Source organism: Chrysochloris asiatica, unplaced genomic scaffold (genome assembly GCF_000296735.1).
Source record: "Chrysochloris asiatica unplaced genomic scaffold, ChrAsi1.0 scaffold00075, whole genome shotgun sequence".
NCBI lineage: Eukaryota > Metazoa > Chordata > Mammalia > Afrosoricida > Chrysochloridae > Chrysochloris > Chrysochloris asiatica.
In genome coordinates this window covers 13,267,812-13,283,601 of record NW_006408593.1, presented here as the reverse complement: position 1 = coordinate 13,283,601, position 15,790 = coordinate 13,267,812, and the positions used below count along the sequence as shown (strand labels likewise).

The 15,790-nt window shown below is 46.9% G+C and overlaps 1 protein-coding gene across 2 annotated transcripts in view; it reads right to left on the bottom strand.

Moving 5' to 3' along the window:
- The window catches only part of NR1H3 (nuclear receptor subfamily 1, group H, member 3), a 9,069-nt gene extending 2,633 nt beyond the window's left edge, over positions 1-6,436 (bottom strand). The window contains exons 1-7 of one of the 2 annotated variants that reach the window (XM_006865075.1): positions 6,235-6,436; positions 5,223-5,302; positions 4,606-4,791; positions 3,727-3,993; positions 3,289-3,497; positions 3,007-3,186; positions 2,748-2,847 (exon numbers count right to left, since the gene is read on the bottom strand). In XM_006865075.1, the coding sequence (XP_006865137.1) occupies positions 2,748-2,847; positions 3,007-3,186; positions 3,289-3,497; positions 3,727-3,993; positions 4,606-4,791; positions 5,223-5,265 (985 nt within the window). In that variant the 5' untranslated portion in view covers positions 5,266-5,302; positions 6,235-6,436. The remainder of the gene's footprint in view (positions 1-2,747; positions 2,848-3,006; positions 3,187-3,288; positions 3,498-3,726; positions 3,994-4,605; positions 4,792-5,222; positions 5,303-6,234) is intronic. The other variant, XM_006865076.1, reaches the window with a different exon arrangement.
- Positions 6,437-15,790: the final 9,354 nt, after the last annotated feature.

Genomic DNA, 15,790 nt, shown 5'->3' with positions numbered 1-15,790 from the left:
TTCTGGAATGAATAAATATATATCTTCTTAATGCCCTGGAGTCAGTTCCAACTCATAGCAACCCTGCATATGGTTTCTGAGGCTATAAATCTTTACAGGAACAGAAAGCCTCATCTTTCTCCCATGGAACGGCTGGTAGTTTTGAACTACCAGCTGACCTTGAGGTTAACAGACTGACTTGTAATCACTACACTACCAGAGCTCCATATTATATAAAATGTATATATAATTACGTGGAGTCCTCGTGTGACACTGAAGGATAAGCACTAGACTGCAAGGTGGTTTGACCCACAAGGTCAGTGGTTCGAACCCACCAGCTGCAACTCAGAAATCTAATGAAGGGTCACTATGAGTAGGAACTGACTCAACAGCACTTAACAACAACATGAGTGGGAACCGACTCAATGGTACTTAACAACAATATGTTATGTACCATTCTAGAATAAATAAATATATTGTTGTTGTTGTTGTTAAATACCGTTGAGTAGGTTCCAATGCATAGCAGCTCTGGATAGTATAGTGTTTCCAAGAAGCAGCTGTTGGGTGTGAATTGATGACCTTGTGGTCTAGTACTGATCCTACAGGGCCCCACCAGGATTCCAAATAAATAAATAAGTATACATATATATTTCTGAAACCATTCTTATTAAGAAGATGGTGGTCCAACCAACTGTAGCCTAAAGTTACACCACCTAGAGAATAGTTCTCCCATACTGTCAAAGTTTCCCAACACTCTCCCCTAGGCTGTCTCAGATTTCTTTTAGCCACCATCTGCTATACTTTTCCATTCAAGTCTTCTTGATTAGTCACTTCCTGTACTTTCACCCGGATGTTTACCATCATTGTGTGTCACTCCAGGCAGAGGACAAACCCCATTTTTTAAAGCATTGCTTTGGAAGCATCCTGGCATCCATGTGTTGGATGTCCAACTGCCCGTTTGTACAGAGAGGAAGAAGAGGCTCTAGAGGTACACTGTACAGCCTGTGAGGGTCTGCTAATGCTTCTAGAATGACGGCGAACAAAATGCAATGAAGTCCTCATCCTTCATCAACCCGGTGTGCAACATATCATAGTGGATATGCGATGACAAAGAGACTTGCCAAAATAAGAGCCCTCGTTTCTTCTCGAGAACTCACTGATGAAATGAGAAATGAAAAGCAAACATGATGATAGCAAAACTGCTTACATAAATAAATCTATAAACAGGTGTAGATTCAGATCGCACAAGTTCAGTCCACGAGTGCTAGATAGGAATACAGAGACATTAGAACCGGAGCGGGTCATACGGAGGATGTTATGAGAGACAGGCCATGGTTAAGGGGGTCTGGGGTAATAATCATTTGGGGAAGAGAGAGTTAGAGGAAGGTGGCAGGGCTGGGCTTTTAAAGCTGAATAAAGTTATGAACTGTGTAAGATCTCCTAGACTATAATTTTGACAGAACCAGATCACCATCCTTTTTTCCATGGTGTCCCTGAGTGAGGCTGAACTGTCAACCTTTTGATTAGCAGCCAAGCCCAAGGCATTTGTGTCACCCAAGGACCTTAAGATCTTCTAATTGCCCCTACCCATTAGGGCAGCAAGGTGAGCTGGGCAGAAAGCAGGAAATACCAGCATATGCCAACAGTGAGTGACCTTCCTAGAAAGTCTTTTGAGTTAGGACAAGAGGCACATGAGCTGGCCTGAGTTGCCAGGAAGCAGGGGAGGCTCTGTGACCTCTGGCCTGGAAGCCAGAGTACAGTTAAAACCCAAGAATGGATGATAGCACAGTTACATTCACAGACCCAATAATTCATGTTAAACTACCAGGCTCCCTGTGGAGCCTCAGGTCCAGTCTCCGTAAAATCCCCTCAGTTTGCCATCATCGCCCAACTACGTTCCCGTAAACACAAACGTTCAAAAACCAGTTATCATAGAAGCAACTCTGACTCATGGTGACCCATGTGTGCTCCGTAGAGTTGATTTTTCAGAAGTAGATCTCCAGATCCTTCTTCTGAGGCACTTCAGCGCTTCCAACCTTTCAGGGCACACTGCAGACCAACGCTGTCATTGTTTCCACCACCCAGAAACTCCCATCACAAACATTACTCACAATTACAATTTGAGGACACCCCCACTGCTTAGCCCCAGGCAGCATCAGACAAAGAGCCACCATCTGAGCTAATTCTTGGGGAGAAAATACTCCACACTCACATGGAGGTAGAATCGTACAGTCTCTCACCGGAAAGTGGCCCCATTTGGGCACCTTGGTAATGTTTCAACTCCAGTCCTGTGGCCCATCAAAAAGGGCAATTTTTTTAAAAAGTAGGGGAATATCAGTCCCAGGGAAGGAGAGTTTTGGGGCCTAAAAGAGCTTGTCTACAGGAAGATTTGTTCATTATTGACTACTACAAAAGGCCCACTTCAAGGGTTTTCAAACTTATTTTTCTACTATCTTTTTTTTTTTAAAAAACAACATACACTGAAGATTTCAGTGGAGCTTTAACGATGAAGGACACGCCCATGTCTCCCAGTTTCTCCTCTCAGGTAACACTTTGGAATTCCAATTCTATGAAATCCTCAGCTTCCTTGAAACATGGTTTGAAAGCCACTAGCCTAACAACAGAGGGTGGGGGACCCCTTGGAGCCCTTGAGAGAGAGGCCTTAACAGTCTTTCAGTTTTCTGTCTTGAAATAACATGGGGAGCCTTCCCTTTAGAGGCTGGGCTCATGGCTGTCCAATCTAATCTCTCTGTGATCTCAGTTCTCACCTGCTTTGGCAAAGTCTTCCCGGTTATAACTGAAATCCTTGAGGAAGGTGATACTCTCACTCCCAGGATTGTAGCGCCGAGAGGTCTCCAGAAGCATTACCTGGACACAAGGAGATGTCCTCAGACAGGGGTGGGAGGGCTGCTCTTGGCATCCAGCCCCCTTGGTCTCCGTCACCCTTACTTCCTCATGGACTGGGGGTCCCTCCCACACAACACTCCTGCTCAGGTTTTCCCTTCACCCCTCAGCTCTTGCAGCCACCTCAATGGCGGAGGTCTTCAGCAGGGCGATCTGGTCCTCCCGGCTGAGCTGCAGGAAGCCAGGCAACTGCTTGGCAAAGTCAACAATCTCCTGCACAGACACGATGGCCAGCTCAGTGAAGTGGGCAAAGCGCTGCTGACGGGCCTCTCGGCTCTGGGGGTCCGGTGCCATGGGCCAAGGCTACCCATGGAGAGGGCAGGGAGGCAAGAGGAAAAGCACTTTGAGTTGTACGTCCTGAAGCCACCTGGCTGCAGAGCCACCTTTCCCGGATCCCGAAGGTACCGTGACTCGAAGCCGATCTGAGAAGGAACGTCTGTTGCACTGTTGCTGAGCAGCAACCAGCTTCTCGATCATGCCCAGCTGTTCGGGGCTGAGCTGGGGCAGAACCTGGGGAGGTGAAGAAGCCCTTGGTGGCACAGCTGTGGCCTGAGCGTGCTCCTCCTCTTGCCGCTTCAGTTTCTTCAGGCGGATCTGTTCTTCTGACAGGACACCTGAGGGTGGGGCCATATGTGAGGAGGGGAGAAGGCAGGGGACAGGAAGCCACGGTGACGCTCCAGAAAAGGACAGGGCTTTGGGGAAAACCAAGGAAGAGATTTTAATCCAACAGATTAGTTAATTCCTGTCGGCTTGGCTCGGGTCCTGTATACCCCACCCCCCCACCCCCACACGTTCCCTCACTCCCATCGGCCTCCCTCCTTATTCCCATCAATAGACACTCACACTCTTCCCGCATACCGGCCTGGCGGCATTTGCGAAGCCGGCACTCCTGGCACTTGCGACGCATGTAGGTGTCCATGGGGCAGCGGCCACCACTGTGGCAGACATAGCGCGCCCCCTTGATGACGCTGCGGCGGAAGAATCCCTTGCAGCCCTCACAGCTCAGCACGTTGTAGTGGAAACCCGAGGCTTTGTCCCCACACACGCTGCACAGCTCGTTGCCCAGCATTTTGGGAGCTGGTCCCTTTTTCCGTTTTGGAGTACGGAGCTCTGGATACAGGGAAAAGCCTTAATGTTTTTCCCAAGGTATATGGTTGGTGCCCACTTGCCACTGCCCTGGGCACTCGGTGACCTTGGCTCCCTTCACCATACACAGTCTAGTCTCTGTTACAAACATTGTTGTTAGTTGCCGCTAAGTCAATTTTGACTTGTGGCGACCCCATGTGTGCCAAGTAGAGCTGCTCCATGAATTTTTCCCACATGTGACCTCTTGGAGCAGATTGCTAGCCCTGCTTTCTGAAACACCTGTGTGAGGTCAAACTCCCAACCTGCGGGCTAACAGTTGAGCACCTGACCATCTGTGTGAGCCAGGGACTCATCATAAAACCAGTAGCTCTCATTTACCATATACACTATGTCCTAGGGACTGCATGAGCCCTTTTAAATGCATTGATCAGAAGAGAATGGTATAATTATAGCTGCCATTTGACAAAGAAGGAAATCAAGGGACAAAATGGTTACATCATTGCCTAGTGCCTTTGTAGAGATACAACTTACATGCAGATCACTCAGGCCTACTTGAGTTCAAGTCTTTGGAATTACCCAGGACATTATAGGGTGAGTGCCCCCTCCCAGACCCAGGAGTCCTTCCTTCCTCCTCACCTGTGGACTCTGGAGGGGCCTTTGCCCTAGGAACCTGGGCTGTGGCTTCCACTGCCTCCAGCCCCACTCCTGTACCCTGGATGGGTTGAGGGGTTCTGGCTTCCTCCCTGAGGATGCAGTTGCTGCTCTCCAGTGCCTGGCTGCTTGCATCCTGCACATCTGGCTTCCACAGCTCCACCACAGAGTCTGAAACCCAAAAGAGACACAAGGGGGTCTCAGGTCCCGCCTGAGAAAGCCTCCCCAGTGTCCTAGCTTATTTCTACCCTTAGAGGGCAGTAGAGCCCAAGCTCAGGCTTTGGGACCCCAGAGCTTGTGTAGTTTCCAGGACTAGGCACCTGTAGTCTCTTATGCATCCATCCCTTCAGTGAGGATAGTGGCTTATGGGTGGTTAGCATTAATTCAGTTCAGACTCAGAGCTGGGTAAGGACTACATATCCCAGCTCGCCTCAACAGCAAGCTTAGCTTGGGGAAGACGGCCCAGAACCAGGGTAGAGATGGTCTGGGCCAAAAAGCAAGCAATACCAAGAACTTGTCTGGACTACTCTCCAGGGGAGGGCAGAATGCAGGAGCAGATACGCCCTGGGCTCAGGAAACAGAACTGGAGCGAAGCAGCTTACCAGGAGGAACATCAGGCACAGGGGCCTCCAGCCACAAGGACATCTCTTCCTGGAGCCCTGGACATTACCAAGGGACTGTCCTGCAGGAATGATCCATGTTACACTCTGCCATTCTAGCGTCTGCCCCCTTCTCCTCCTGCCCTGCCTTTTGCCAGTGCTAACAATCCCTGCTAGCATTTATTTGCCATATGTATGATGGTGCTTTAAAAGGTTCATGGAAAAAAATGAATGAAAAGATCATGGAAATTTTTCCACAATCCTTTTGAAGTATCTCACAATATCCCTGACCCTGCAATGGTCTGGACTATTCTTAAGTCCATTTAACAGATGACAAAATGGAGGTTCAACAAGATTACATAAATTGCCTATAATCATTCAGGCAATGGTAGAACCAAGACTTCAATCTTGGCTTCTCTGATTCCCAAATCACCATGCCCCCTTTCTCCCTGGAGCCCCCTGCAACCCATCAGGGAGTGAGTGAGTGGGTGCAACGCCCCATGTCAGTGAGGCATGTCACTGAGTTACAGAGTCCCTTCCCCACAATCAAGTGATAGTTGGGCAGGAGCAGGAGATGGGATGGCGGCTCACTCCTTCAAGACAAACAATTACCTGCCTTCTAGTGAACCTTCCTCCACAACTTCCCAGGGGCCCAGCACAGACCTCTTGCCTCCAAAATAATAACTAAATAAAATAAACCAACCCACTACTGCTAAGTTGATTCTTACGTAGTTATAAGGATTCTGAGACTAAATCGTCACAGAAGCAAGCAGCCTCATCTTTCTCCTGGGGAGTGGCTGATAGGTTTGAAGCAGCCCAAGAGTCCCCTAATTCCCACATTGGACCTCCTCTCCCAGAACCCCTCAAGAGTTACTCTGGGGCCTGAATAGAATCTTGTCCTTTCCCTGTCACCATCATTCATCACTTCTCCCCAGAGAGACCCCTCTAAGAACTTTAGGATACCCCCACCCCTGAGACACACACATACAGAGCTCCAGGGGAAGAGCGGACCCACCGAATGCCCAGGCCGCCAGGCTCCCAGGCTGGGCAGTCTCGGGAGCCCCCTTGCTGGGAGAGGAAGATGGTGCAGTCCCTAGTCCCGAGGCCGGCGGTCTCAGAGCTGGAGCCGAGCGAGAGGGGCCGGGAGTCCCAGGGAAGTGGAAGTGGGGTAAGGCCGAGGGGAGGGACTGCCAAGGGTCGGGCCACCTCTCCTTCCTGCCAGCGGTCCCAGGGGCGACCCGGACTCCAACTCCCTGGCCCCCGCCCACAGAGCCCCGCTTCCCCAGTATGCTGACTCCTCCCAGGCCGGCGGCCGCCCCCTCGCCCGGCGCCACCCCTACCCCTCAGACCGCCCGGCTCCAAGCTAGCCCATTGCGGCTCCTCACCCTAGTGGCTCTTAGCTGCGCTCACAGGACTGACTCCTAGGTACCCCCACCCAGATCCAGGCAGCCTCCAGAGTCAGCTTCCCTTCCATAGGCACCTCGAGGTGCAAAGGTCCCGGCCCGGCCCGGAATTGCGACACCTTGCCCCAGCCGGCTTTCCCAGCCTCCCTCCTCCTCCTACCTAGCCTCTGGGAAAGGGCCAAGGAGCTCTCCCCTCTAGCCCCAGGCCTTTGCCACGCTGGGAAAATTCCAAGTGTAGAGAGAGACAGGTATTGGGCCGTTCCAGGAAGTTTCTAATGTGGGGACACTGCCAGGGTCCGCAGAGATAGTGGGGTTGGTAGAAAATCTGCCATGAGCAATGATGGTAGGTCTGGGATGAGGATGGACCTGGGAAGGCACCAACTGAGATGAGTATGTTGTCTCAATATGCCATTGGAGAGCCCGTGCACAATGCAATCCGACTGTTGTGATCCATAGAATTTTCACTGGTTGCTTTTCAGAAGTAGATTGCCAGGGCTTTCTTCCTACCCTAGAAGATCCTCTGAAACCTATTTAGCATACCCAAGCTTTTCTTAGCAGATGGGTGGTGGATGTACGGCCAAGAATCATACCCAGGTCTCTTTCATGGAAGGTGAGAATTCTACCCCTGAGGCACCAGTGGCCTCTGACATATAGCCATAGCTTTCCTGCCCTACTTCCTGGGACATGAGATCCCTAAAGGTAGACACCACGTTTTATTTATTTTTACCTTCCCCAGAATTCTGGTATAGTGCTGTAGGATCAGCACAAGACTGAGGACCACAGGGTCGGAAGTTCAAACCCACTAGCTGCTCCTCAGAAACGCCATACAGGGTCACTATGAGTCAGAACTGACTCGATGGCTCTTAACAACAGCAGCAGCAGAGCAATAGGGCCTGGAGGAGTAGGAAAAAGAGTTGTTGTTGTTGTTGTTAAGTGCCTTTGAGTCAACTCCAACTCATAGCAACCCTATATAGGGTTTCCGAGGAGCAGCTAATAAGTTTGGACCGCCAACCTTGCAGTTCAAACTGACTTTGAGGTCGAGTGCTTATCATCCTATGGCGCCACACCAGGCAAAAGAGTAGATGTTCTGTTCTTACTGGTTGAATGAAAACATAAGCAAGTAAAATAATATGATCTTCCTCTATCCCCTCCCACTTGCTGTTGTTAGGGGCCATCGAGTCCGTACCGACTCATAGCGGCCCTATATATAACAGAACGAAACACTGCCCGATCCTGGGCCAACCTCACAATTGTTGCCACGCTTGAGCCCATTGAAGCTGCCACTTTGCCAATCCATCTCACTGGGGGTCTTCCTCTTTTTCTCTGACCCTCCACCTTACCAAACATGATATCCTTCTCCAGCCACTGGTCCCGCCTGACAATATGTCTGAAGTATGAGTGACAAAGTTTGACCATCCTGGCCTACAAGGAGCACTCTGGTTGCACTTCTTCCAACACAGATCCGTTGGTTCTTTTGGCAGCCCATGGCACTTTCAATATTCTCCTCCAACACCATAACTCAAAAGCATCAATTCTTCTATAGTCTTCCTTATTCACTGACCAGGTTTTGCATACATATGAGGTATTGAAAATATTTTCAATAACCCCACTCTGGTAAATAGCTCTGGTAAATTTCACCTCAACATACTGATTTACTGATTGGTCTCTGGACTCGGATTCTAGGTCCCAATCCTGTCCCTTCCATTTAGCTGGGTGGTCCTGGTTCAGCAAGTTTCTTGGTGTTTCTGAACCTGTTTCCTTATCTATGTTGTTGTTGCTAAGTGCCGTTGAGTCATTTTGACTCACAGCAGCCCTGTTCAGGATTTCTGAGGAATGGCTGGTAAGCTTAAACTTCTGTCTGACCTTGTGGTTCAAACCCACCTTGCAGTCCAGTGCATTAACCCACAGTGCCACACCAAGACACCTTCCTTATCTACAAGTCAGGGATAATAGTAGAGCTTTTGGCCCCATTAAGTTGTTGTGAGGATTGAGCAATACACCATAGCTTGATGTGTGCCAAATAGAAAGTGCCCAACAAATGGTAGCTCTTACTATCTCCCCATCCTTTCAGCTTTGGGACTTCCTTGCTACCTGGAATCTGTACCTTGGTTGCCTTCTGAGTGCTTGTTTCCACATACACATCCCTCATCACTTCTTTTGGGTCTCAGAGCAGCCCCAGAAGAGGGAGGGGAAGTAACTGAAGCCCCATCCTACAGAGGAGAATAATGAAGTTCATGTGGGAACTGCTCTCAAAACCATACATAGTTAGTGGCCAAGCTGGGCTCACAATCGCAAGTGTCCTTCCTTCTGTTTCTATATTCCTTCTGTCTGCTGTATCAGAATCCAGGACTCTCCTGGCTTGTTGCCTTCTCAGGTCTGATGGAACAGTGAACTTCTAGGATGGAGAAGGCATGGCTGTGGGCTGTGAGCTGCATGGGGAGAGACTGAGAGCCCTGCAGATGCTTCAGTCCAGATGTGAGAGGCGAGGAGCTAAGGTTACTGCTGGTCGTTCACCCCCTGCCCCACTCCTAGTTTCCTGCTTTCAGGCTCTTCCTGTTTTGCTGTGAACTCTAGTTCCCATGGGCCCCACATTAAAGCACGAGAAGGACAGGAGGCCAGGGCAGGCAGCCAGAGGGACAAAAATGAACAGGGCACCAGGGAAGAGGAGAAAAGAGAGAACAAGGAAAGAGCAAAGGAGGGGGAGAGGGAGCATGGAGATGGAACAGAAGGAACCGAATTCAAGAAGGCCAAGGAAAGCAGAAATAGAAAAGGAGCTTGAAGAAAGATGGGAGGAAGCATAGGGTGGGGCAGGGGCGATGGTTGGAGGTTGGGGAGCAGAGACTTGGGGACAACAGGCTGGGTGATATTGCAAAATCTGCCTAAGTATTCATTTTCACATTTCAAAAAAGCCCCTCTGAAACCCCCATCTGAAAGTTCTGCCTTTGGCTTTTGTTCTTGTCTCTCATCACAAGGTCCGCCCCTGAACAAGAGCCGTAGCCTGACATGGACATCTCTGAGTCATGAGCACAAGGCTCTCCAGTCCCCTTGCATTTTCTTTTCCCAGTTTTCGCAAGGCCCAGCTGTCTTGAGAAAATAGAAACCAGGGACTCCAGCCACTAGGAAAATGGAGCCGTTCTGTCCCCACACACACATCATGGAGCTGCTCTTTCTCTCCTGACACCTAGCCCCCCACTGGTATTGTCCAGTACAGGTTAACAAAATGCAGGACCCAGACCAGCCACAAGCCATATTTGGAACGCTCAGACCCAGGTCAGAGCAATTGTAGATAAGCAGGCATCATCTCTCTAGCCCAGGGAGTCAGCCTCACTTCATAGAGAAGAGAAAGCTATAACTGCTACCTTCAAGTTCCAGCGGGTGGAAGAACTTCCCAGGAAGAGGAGACAGCAGGGAATGCAGGAAGACCCAAACTTGTGGGAGATGTTTCCATGGAGCATCTGGACCACAGGAACTTCTCCCACAAGCCAGGGCAAGTAGCCATGGGATTTTTGTTTGTTTGTTTTGGAGTGCTGTTGATTCGGTTCCGACCCATAGCAACCCTGTATAGGGTTTCAAAGGAGCAGCTGGTGAGCTTGAACCGCCGACCTTGTGGTTCAAACTGACTTTGCAGTTCAGCAAATTAATCCACAGCAGCACATCAAACCATGTGATTAGCAGCTGGAATCACATGCCCCACTTTGCCAGTCCTACCAGACCCTAAGAGGTATTAGGTCCAAGGCCTCCTAATCCCATGAGGCCTTTCCTGTTTCCATGGCTCCCAGAGGAGCAACTTCCCGAGGATGTCTCTCAAGTTGCATTTCTGACCCCAGGGCTTTGGAGCTTCTCCTTAAAGCAACAAGGGAGGGAGAGCTTGAAACCAAAATAGAAGCATTCACCAGCCCATAATCATACAATGCACTATGGGATAATAACTCCCTTGAAAGCGCTCAAATTCTCCTGAATCAGGCCACAAGGTAAGGTTCATAGGGACTTGGGCAACTGCTTGTTGCTTCTGCCTTCATCATTCTGGAAAGGTGCAAAGTGTGGGGGTCATCTTGCTGGCCACTGGGCATCTATCTACTCCAATGACTTCTGCCCAAACCCCAATCACGAGAGACAGAAGAACCCGGCAATTTCTGATTCCCAGATTTATTGAGGCAGAAATGATGAAAAGTAATATTTAGACCCTTTGGGTTGGTGTCTTTTTGGGGGTGTATACATTTCTGCCACTCATTGATCAGTTTGTTATACTATAATGGCTTGCATGTTGCTGTGATGCTGGAAGTTATACCACCAGTATTTCGAATGCCAATAGGGTCAAACAAAGGTCAGTAGTTGGAAACTATGACTTTGGTGGTAGAAAAACATGGGAGATTGAAGGATGGAATTTTGCAAGACTAACAGCCTAGTCATTGGAAGTACATTTTTTCCAACGACATTAATGCCCTTACACATTGCCCTCACCAAACAGAATACACAGGTATCAAATCTACTACAGCTGTGGAAAGAAATGATGGAGCAGCCTGATTATCAGTCCAAGAACAAGGCCAGGCGATGGTCGCATCAATTGCTCTTATGCAAGTTCACATTAAAGCCCAAGAAAATGAAAACAAGTCCACAAAGTGCAACCAAGAGTTTATCTCACCTGAATTTAGAGACTATCTCAAGAATAACTTTGATGTACCAAGCATAATGACCAAAGAACAGATGAGTTGTGTGAAAAATCAAGGACAATATATATGAAGCAAGCAAGAGGTCATTAAAGACAGGAAAGAAAGAAAAAACTAAGATTGTGAAACTTGCTCTTAAAAACAGTTATTAAGCATTGTCAAGTTGGTTCCAACCCATAGCCATCCTATATAGGGTTTCCAAGGAGTGACTGGTGAGCTTGAACCGCCCACCTTGTGGTTCAAAACCAATTTTGCAGTCCAGCACATTAACCCACAGCACCACACCAGGACTCCTAAAAGTAGGGTAGCTAAAGAGAATAGAAGGAATGATGAAGTAAAAGAGCTGAACAGAATATTTTAAAAGATGGCTCAAGAAGACAGAGTAAAGTATTATAGTGACATTTGCAAAGACCTGGAGTTAGAAAACCAAAGGGAAAAGCACACTTAGCATTTCTCAAACTGAAAGAACTAAAGAAAAAAAATATTCAAGCTTGAGTTGCTTGGTGTGGTGCTATAGGATAAGCATGGAACTGCTACCTGACAGGTTGGTGGTTTAATCCCACCAGGGTTGGTGGTCGAAATTCATCAGTTACTCTTTGGGAACCCCACACAGGGTTACTTAGAATCGGAACAGACTCAACGGCACTTCACAACAACCTGACAAAAACAGAACGATGCAGGAAGCACCAAAAGAAGATGAAAGACTATGGAGTGACTATGCCACAAAGAATTGGTCCACATTCAACCATTTCAGGAGGTAAATATGATCAAGAACCAACCAACTGAAGGAAGATGTCCAAGTTTCACTGAAGGCATTGGGGAAAAACAAGCCTTCAGGAATTGATGGATGTTTCAACAAACAGACGCTAACTCATCAATGCCAAGAAATTTGATAGATAAGTACTTGTCCAACCAACTAGAAGAGATCCATCAAAGAATGAGGAAATTATTGAACAATTCATTCTTTGACACTGTAGGATAAGCACTAGACTGCTAACCTCAAGGTTAACCCACCAGCTGCTCCTCGGAAACCCTATACAGGGTCACTATGAGCTGGAACTGACTTGATGGCAATTAACAACAACAACATCATTAATATTACAAACAAGTAAAGTTTTACAAAAAATTATTTAAAACCAGTTGCAGCAGTACATTGACAGGGAACTGTCAGAAATTCAAGCTAGATTCAGAATAGGACTTAGAACGAGGGATATCATTGCTGACATCACATGGATCTTGGATGAAAGCAGAGAATACCTGAAAAGTGCTGTCTTAGTTATCTAGTACTGCTATAACAGAAAAACCACAAGTGGAGGGCTTTAACAAATATCCATTTATTCGCTCACAGTTTAAGATGCCAGAAATCCAAATTCAGAGTGCCAGCTCTAGGAGAAGTTTTCTCTCTGTCAGCTCTGGGAAAGGTCCTTGTAAGCTCCTTTCAGCGTCTATAGGCCCAGCATTCCTTGGAGATCTCCCTGTGTCTTGGCATGGATCTTTCCCTGGACCTAGGAACTTCACAGTGCAGGGACCTGAGGTTCAAATGATGAACTTCATTTCCGGCTCCCCTTTCTTGGTGGTAGCATGTCCATCCTTCTCTGTTCACTTCTCTCTCCTTTTACCTCTTGTGAGATAAAAGTGTTACAGGCCACACCCCTAGGAACTCCCTTGTTGGTTTCTCACATCAGATCATATCATGGGGCATCATCACATAACTGCCACATTACATCATTACATAACTGTCAAAGCACTGAAAATCATGGCCCAGCCAAACTGATGCATATTTTGGGGGGAAAACCATTAAATCCATGAGAGATGTTAAATTGTGTTTTTTTGACTGTGCAAAAGCATCCTACTGTGTGGATCGTAACAAACTATGGATAACATTGCAAATAATGGGATTTCCAGAACACTTGATTGTGCTCATGAAGAACCTGTACACAGACCAAGAGGCAGTCGTTTGAACAGGAGGATACTGTATAATTTGAAATCAAGAAGGGTGTATGTCAGGGTTGGATCCTTTCACTGTTCTTATTCAATCTATATGCTGAGCAAATAATCCGAGAAGCTGGTCTATAGGAAGAAGAACATAGCATCTGAATTGGAGGAAGACTCACTAATAACCTACACTATGCAGATGATACCGATCTTGCTGAAAGCAAAGAAGACTTAAAGCACTTACAGATGAAGATCAAAGACTACAGTATGGATTGTAAAGATAACAAAAATTCTCACAACTGAATCAATGAGCAACATCATGATAAACAGAAAATACTGAAATGAAGGATTTCATTTTACTTAGATGCACAATCAACGGTCATGGAAACAGCAGTCAAGAAAGCGAGCAATGTATTGTATGGGGCAAATCTGCCGCAAAAGACATCTTAAAAGTGTTCAAAAGCAAGTCAGTCACTTGGAGGACTAAGGTGTGCCTGATTCAAGCCATGGTATTTTCAGTTGCCTCATGCATATGATTCTGAACAATCAATGAGAAAGACTTAAAAAATGGATGTGTTTAAATGATGGTGTTGATAAAGAATATTGAATGCAGCATGGATGGCAAGAAGACTGAACAAGTCTGTCCTGAAAGAAGTACCACCAGAATGCTCCTTAGGGGGAAGGAGGGCGAGACTTTGTCTTACGTACTTTGGACATGTTGTCAGGAGGAGCAATCTCTGGAGAAGGACATTATGTGTGATAGAGGGTCAGCCCGAAAGAGGAAGACTCTCAGTGAGATGGAATGACACAGTAGTACAACAGTGAACTCAAATATAGTGTTATGGATTGAACTGTGACCCCGCAAACTATGTGTCAACTTGGCTAGGCCATGATTTTCAGTGGTTTGGAAGCTATGTAGTGATATAATCATCCTCATGATGTGATCTGATGTGATCAGCTAATCATTGGGATTGCTGTTAAGTCCTGTCGGATCAGTTCCCACTCACAGTGACCCTCTATAGGGTTTCCAGTAAACAGCTGGTAGGTTTGAACAAGCAACCTTTTGGTTAGCAGTCCAGCGTTAATCCTACAGTGCCCTACCAGGACTCCAATCAGTGGATTTGTTGTTAAGTGCCATCGAGTCGATTCCAACCCATAGCAACCCTGTGTAGGGTTTCCAGGGAGCAGCTGGTCAGCTTGAACCACCAACCTTGCAGTTCAAACGATTTTGCAGTCTGATGCATTAGCCCACAGCGCCACACCAGCACTCCAATCAGTGGGATACAACATCCTTAATCAGGTCAGAGCCCTGATCTATTATAAGGGGAGTTTCACTGGAGTGTGGCCAATATCACCTTTTATCTTACAAGAGATAAAAAGAGAAAGAAGCATGCAGAAAGAGGAGGACCACGAACAAAGAAGATCTGGAGGCAGAGCACGTCCGCTGGACCTAGGCTCTCTACTATGGCAAACTCCTAGACACAGGGGAAGACTGATGCCAAGACATATGGAGATCTCTAAGAACACAAGGCCCACAGATACTGAAACTACAATCTTCCTCCAGAGAGCGAAAGCGTTTCCCTACAGCTGGTGCTCTGAATTCGGACTTCTAGTCGTCTAAACTTTGAGAGAATAAATTACTGTTTTTAAAGCCATTTACTTGTAGTATTTCTGTTACAGTAACACTAAGTAATTAAAACACATAGCAACTAGTCTTAAGGATGACACTGTTTTGTTCTGTTGTACATAGGGTTGTTGTGAGTAGAACCTACTAAATGACCCCTATACATTTGTTTTTACATATATTATTTCCTTTATCATTGCAATGACCCTAGGAGATACTAGCAAGGGGCAAGTATCAATTTTGAATACAGGTAGAGCTGATTCAAGGGCCATTCAGAAAAATGTCCAAAACAAAAAGCAAACTGTTTCCCCATTTGGCAAAAATGGTACCTTACCCGGACTAGCCTCCCTTCTGTTAATGTATGGTACAGCAGTGATTCCCAAACTTGACCTCTTCTTCAATGATTCTATTTTCTGTGGTCTGAGAAGGGCTCATCTATCCATGGGGAGATCCCTATCTACCTGTCCTTTTTTTTTTTTTTTTTTCTTGCATCTGTAATTAGGATCACAGGATCATCTGGTAGAAAATAATATAGAAGCTGGGGTTAAGACACCAGGGCTAGTTCCTGGCCCTACCACCTACTTGTAGTGTAATCCTTACTCTCTCTGGAATTGTTCCCCACTACAATAACTGAGATAATATCTACTTCATCAATCCCTCCTACATGGGATATTTGCAAGGACAAAGGATATAAAAATACTTAAGATAAAAGAAAAGTGAAAGATGAATTTGAGGGATTTTTTGTTCTATTTTCTCAAATGTATGGAGACCTGGTGTGGCATTGTAGGCTAAGCACTGGACTGCTAACCACAAAGTTGGTGGTTCAAGTTTACCAGCTGCTGTTTGGAAACCTTCTATAGGGTCTCTATGAGTGGGAACTAACTCGTTGGCACTTAACAACATGAGCCAAAGATTTACATTCTGAAGATGTAATGGTTAGCT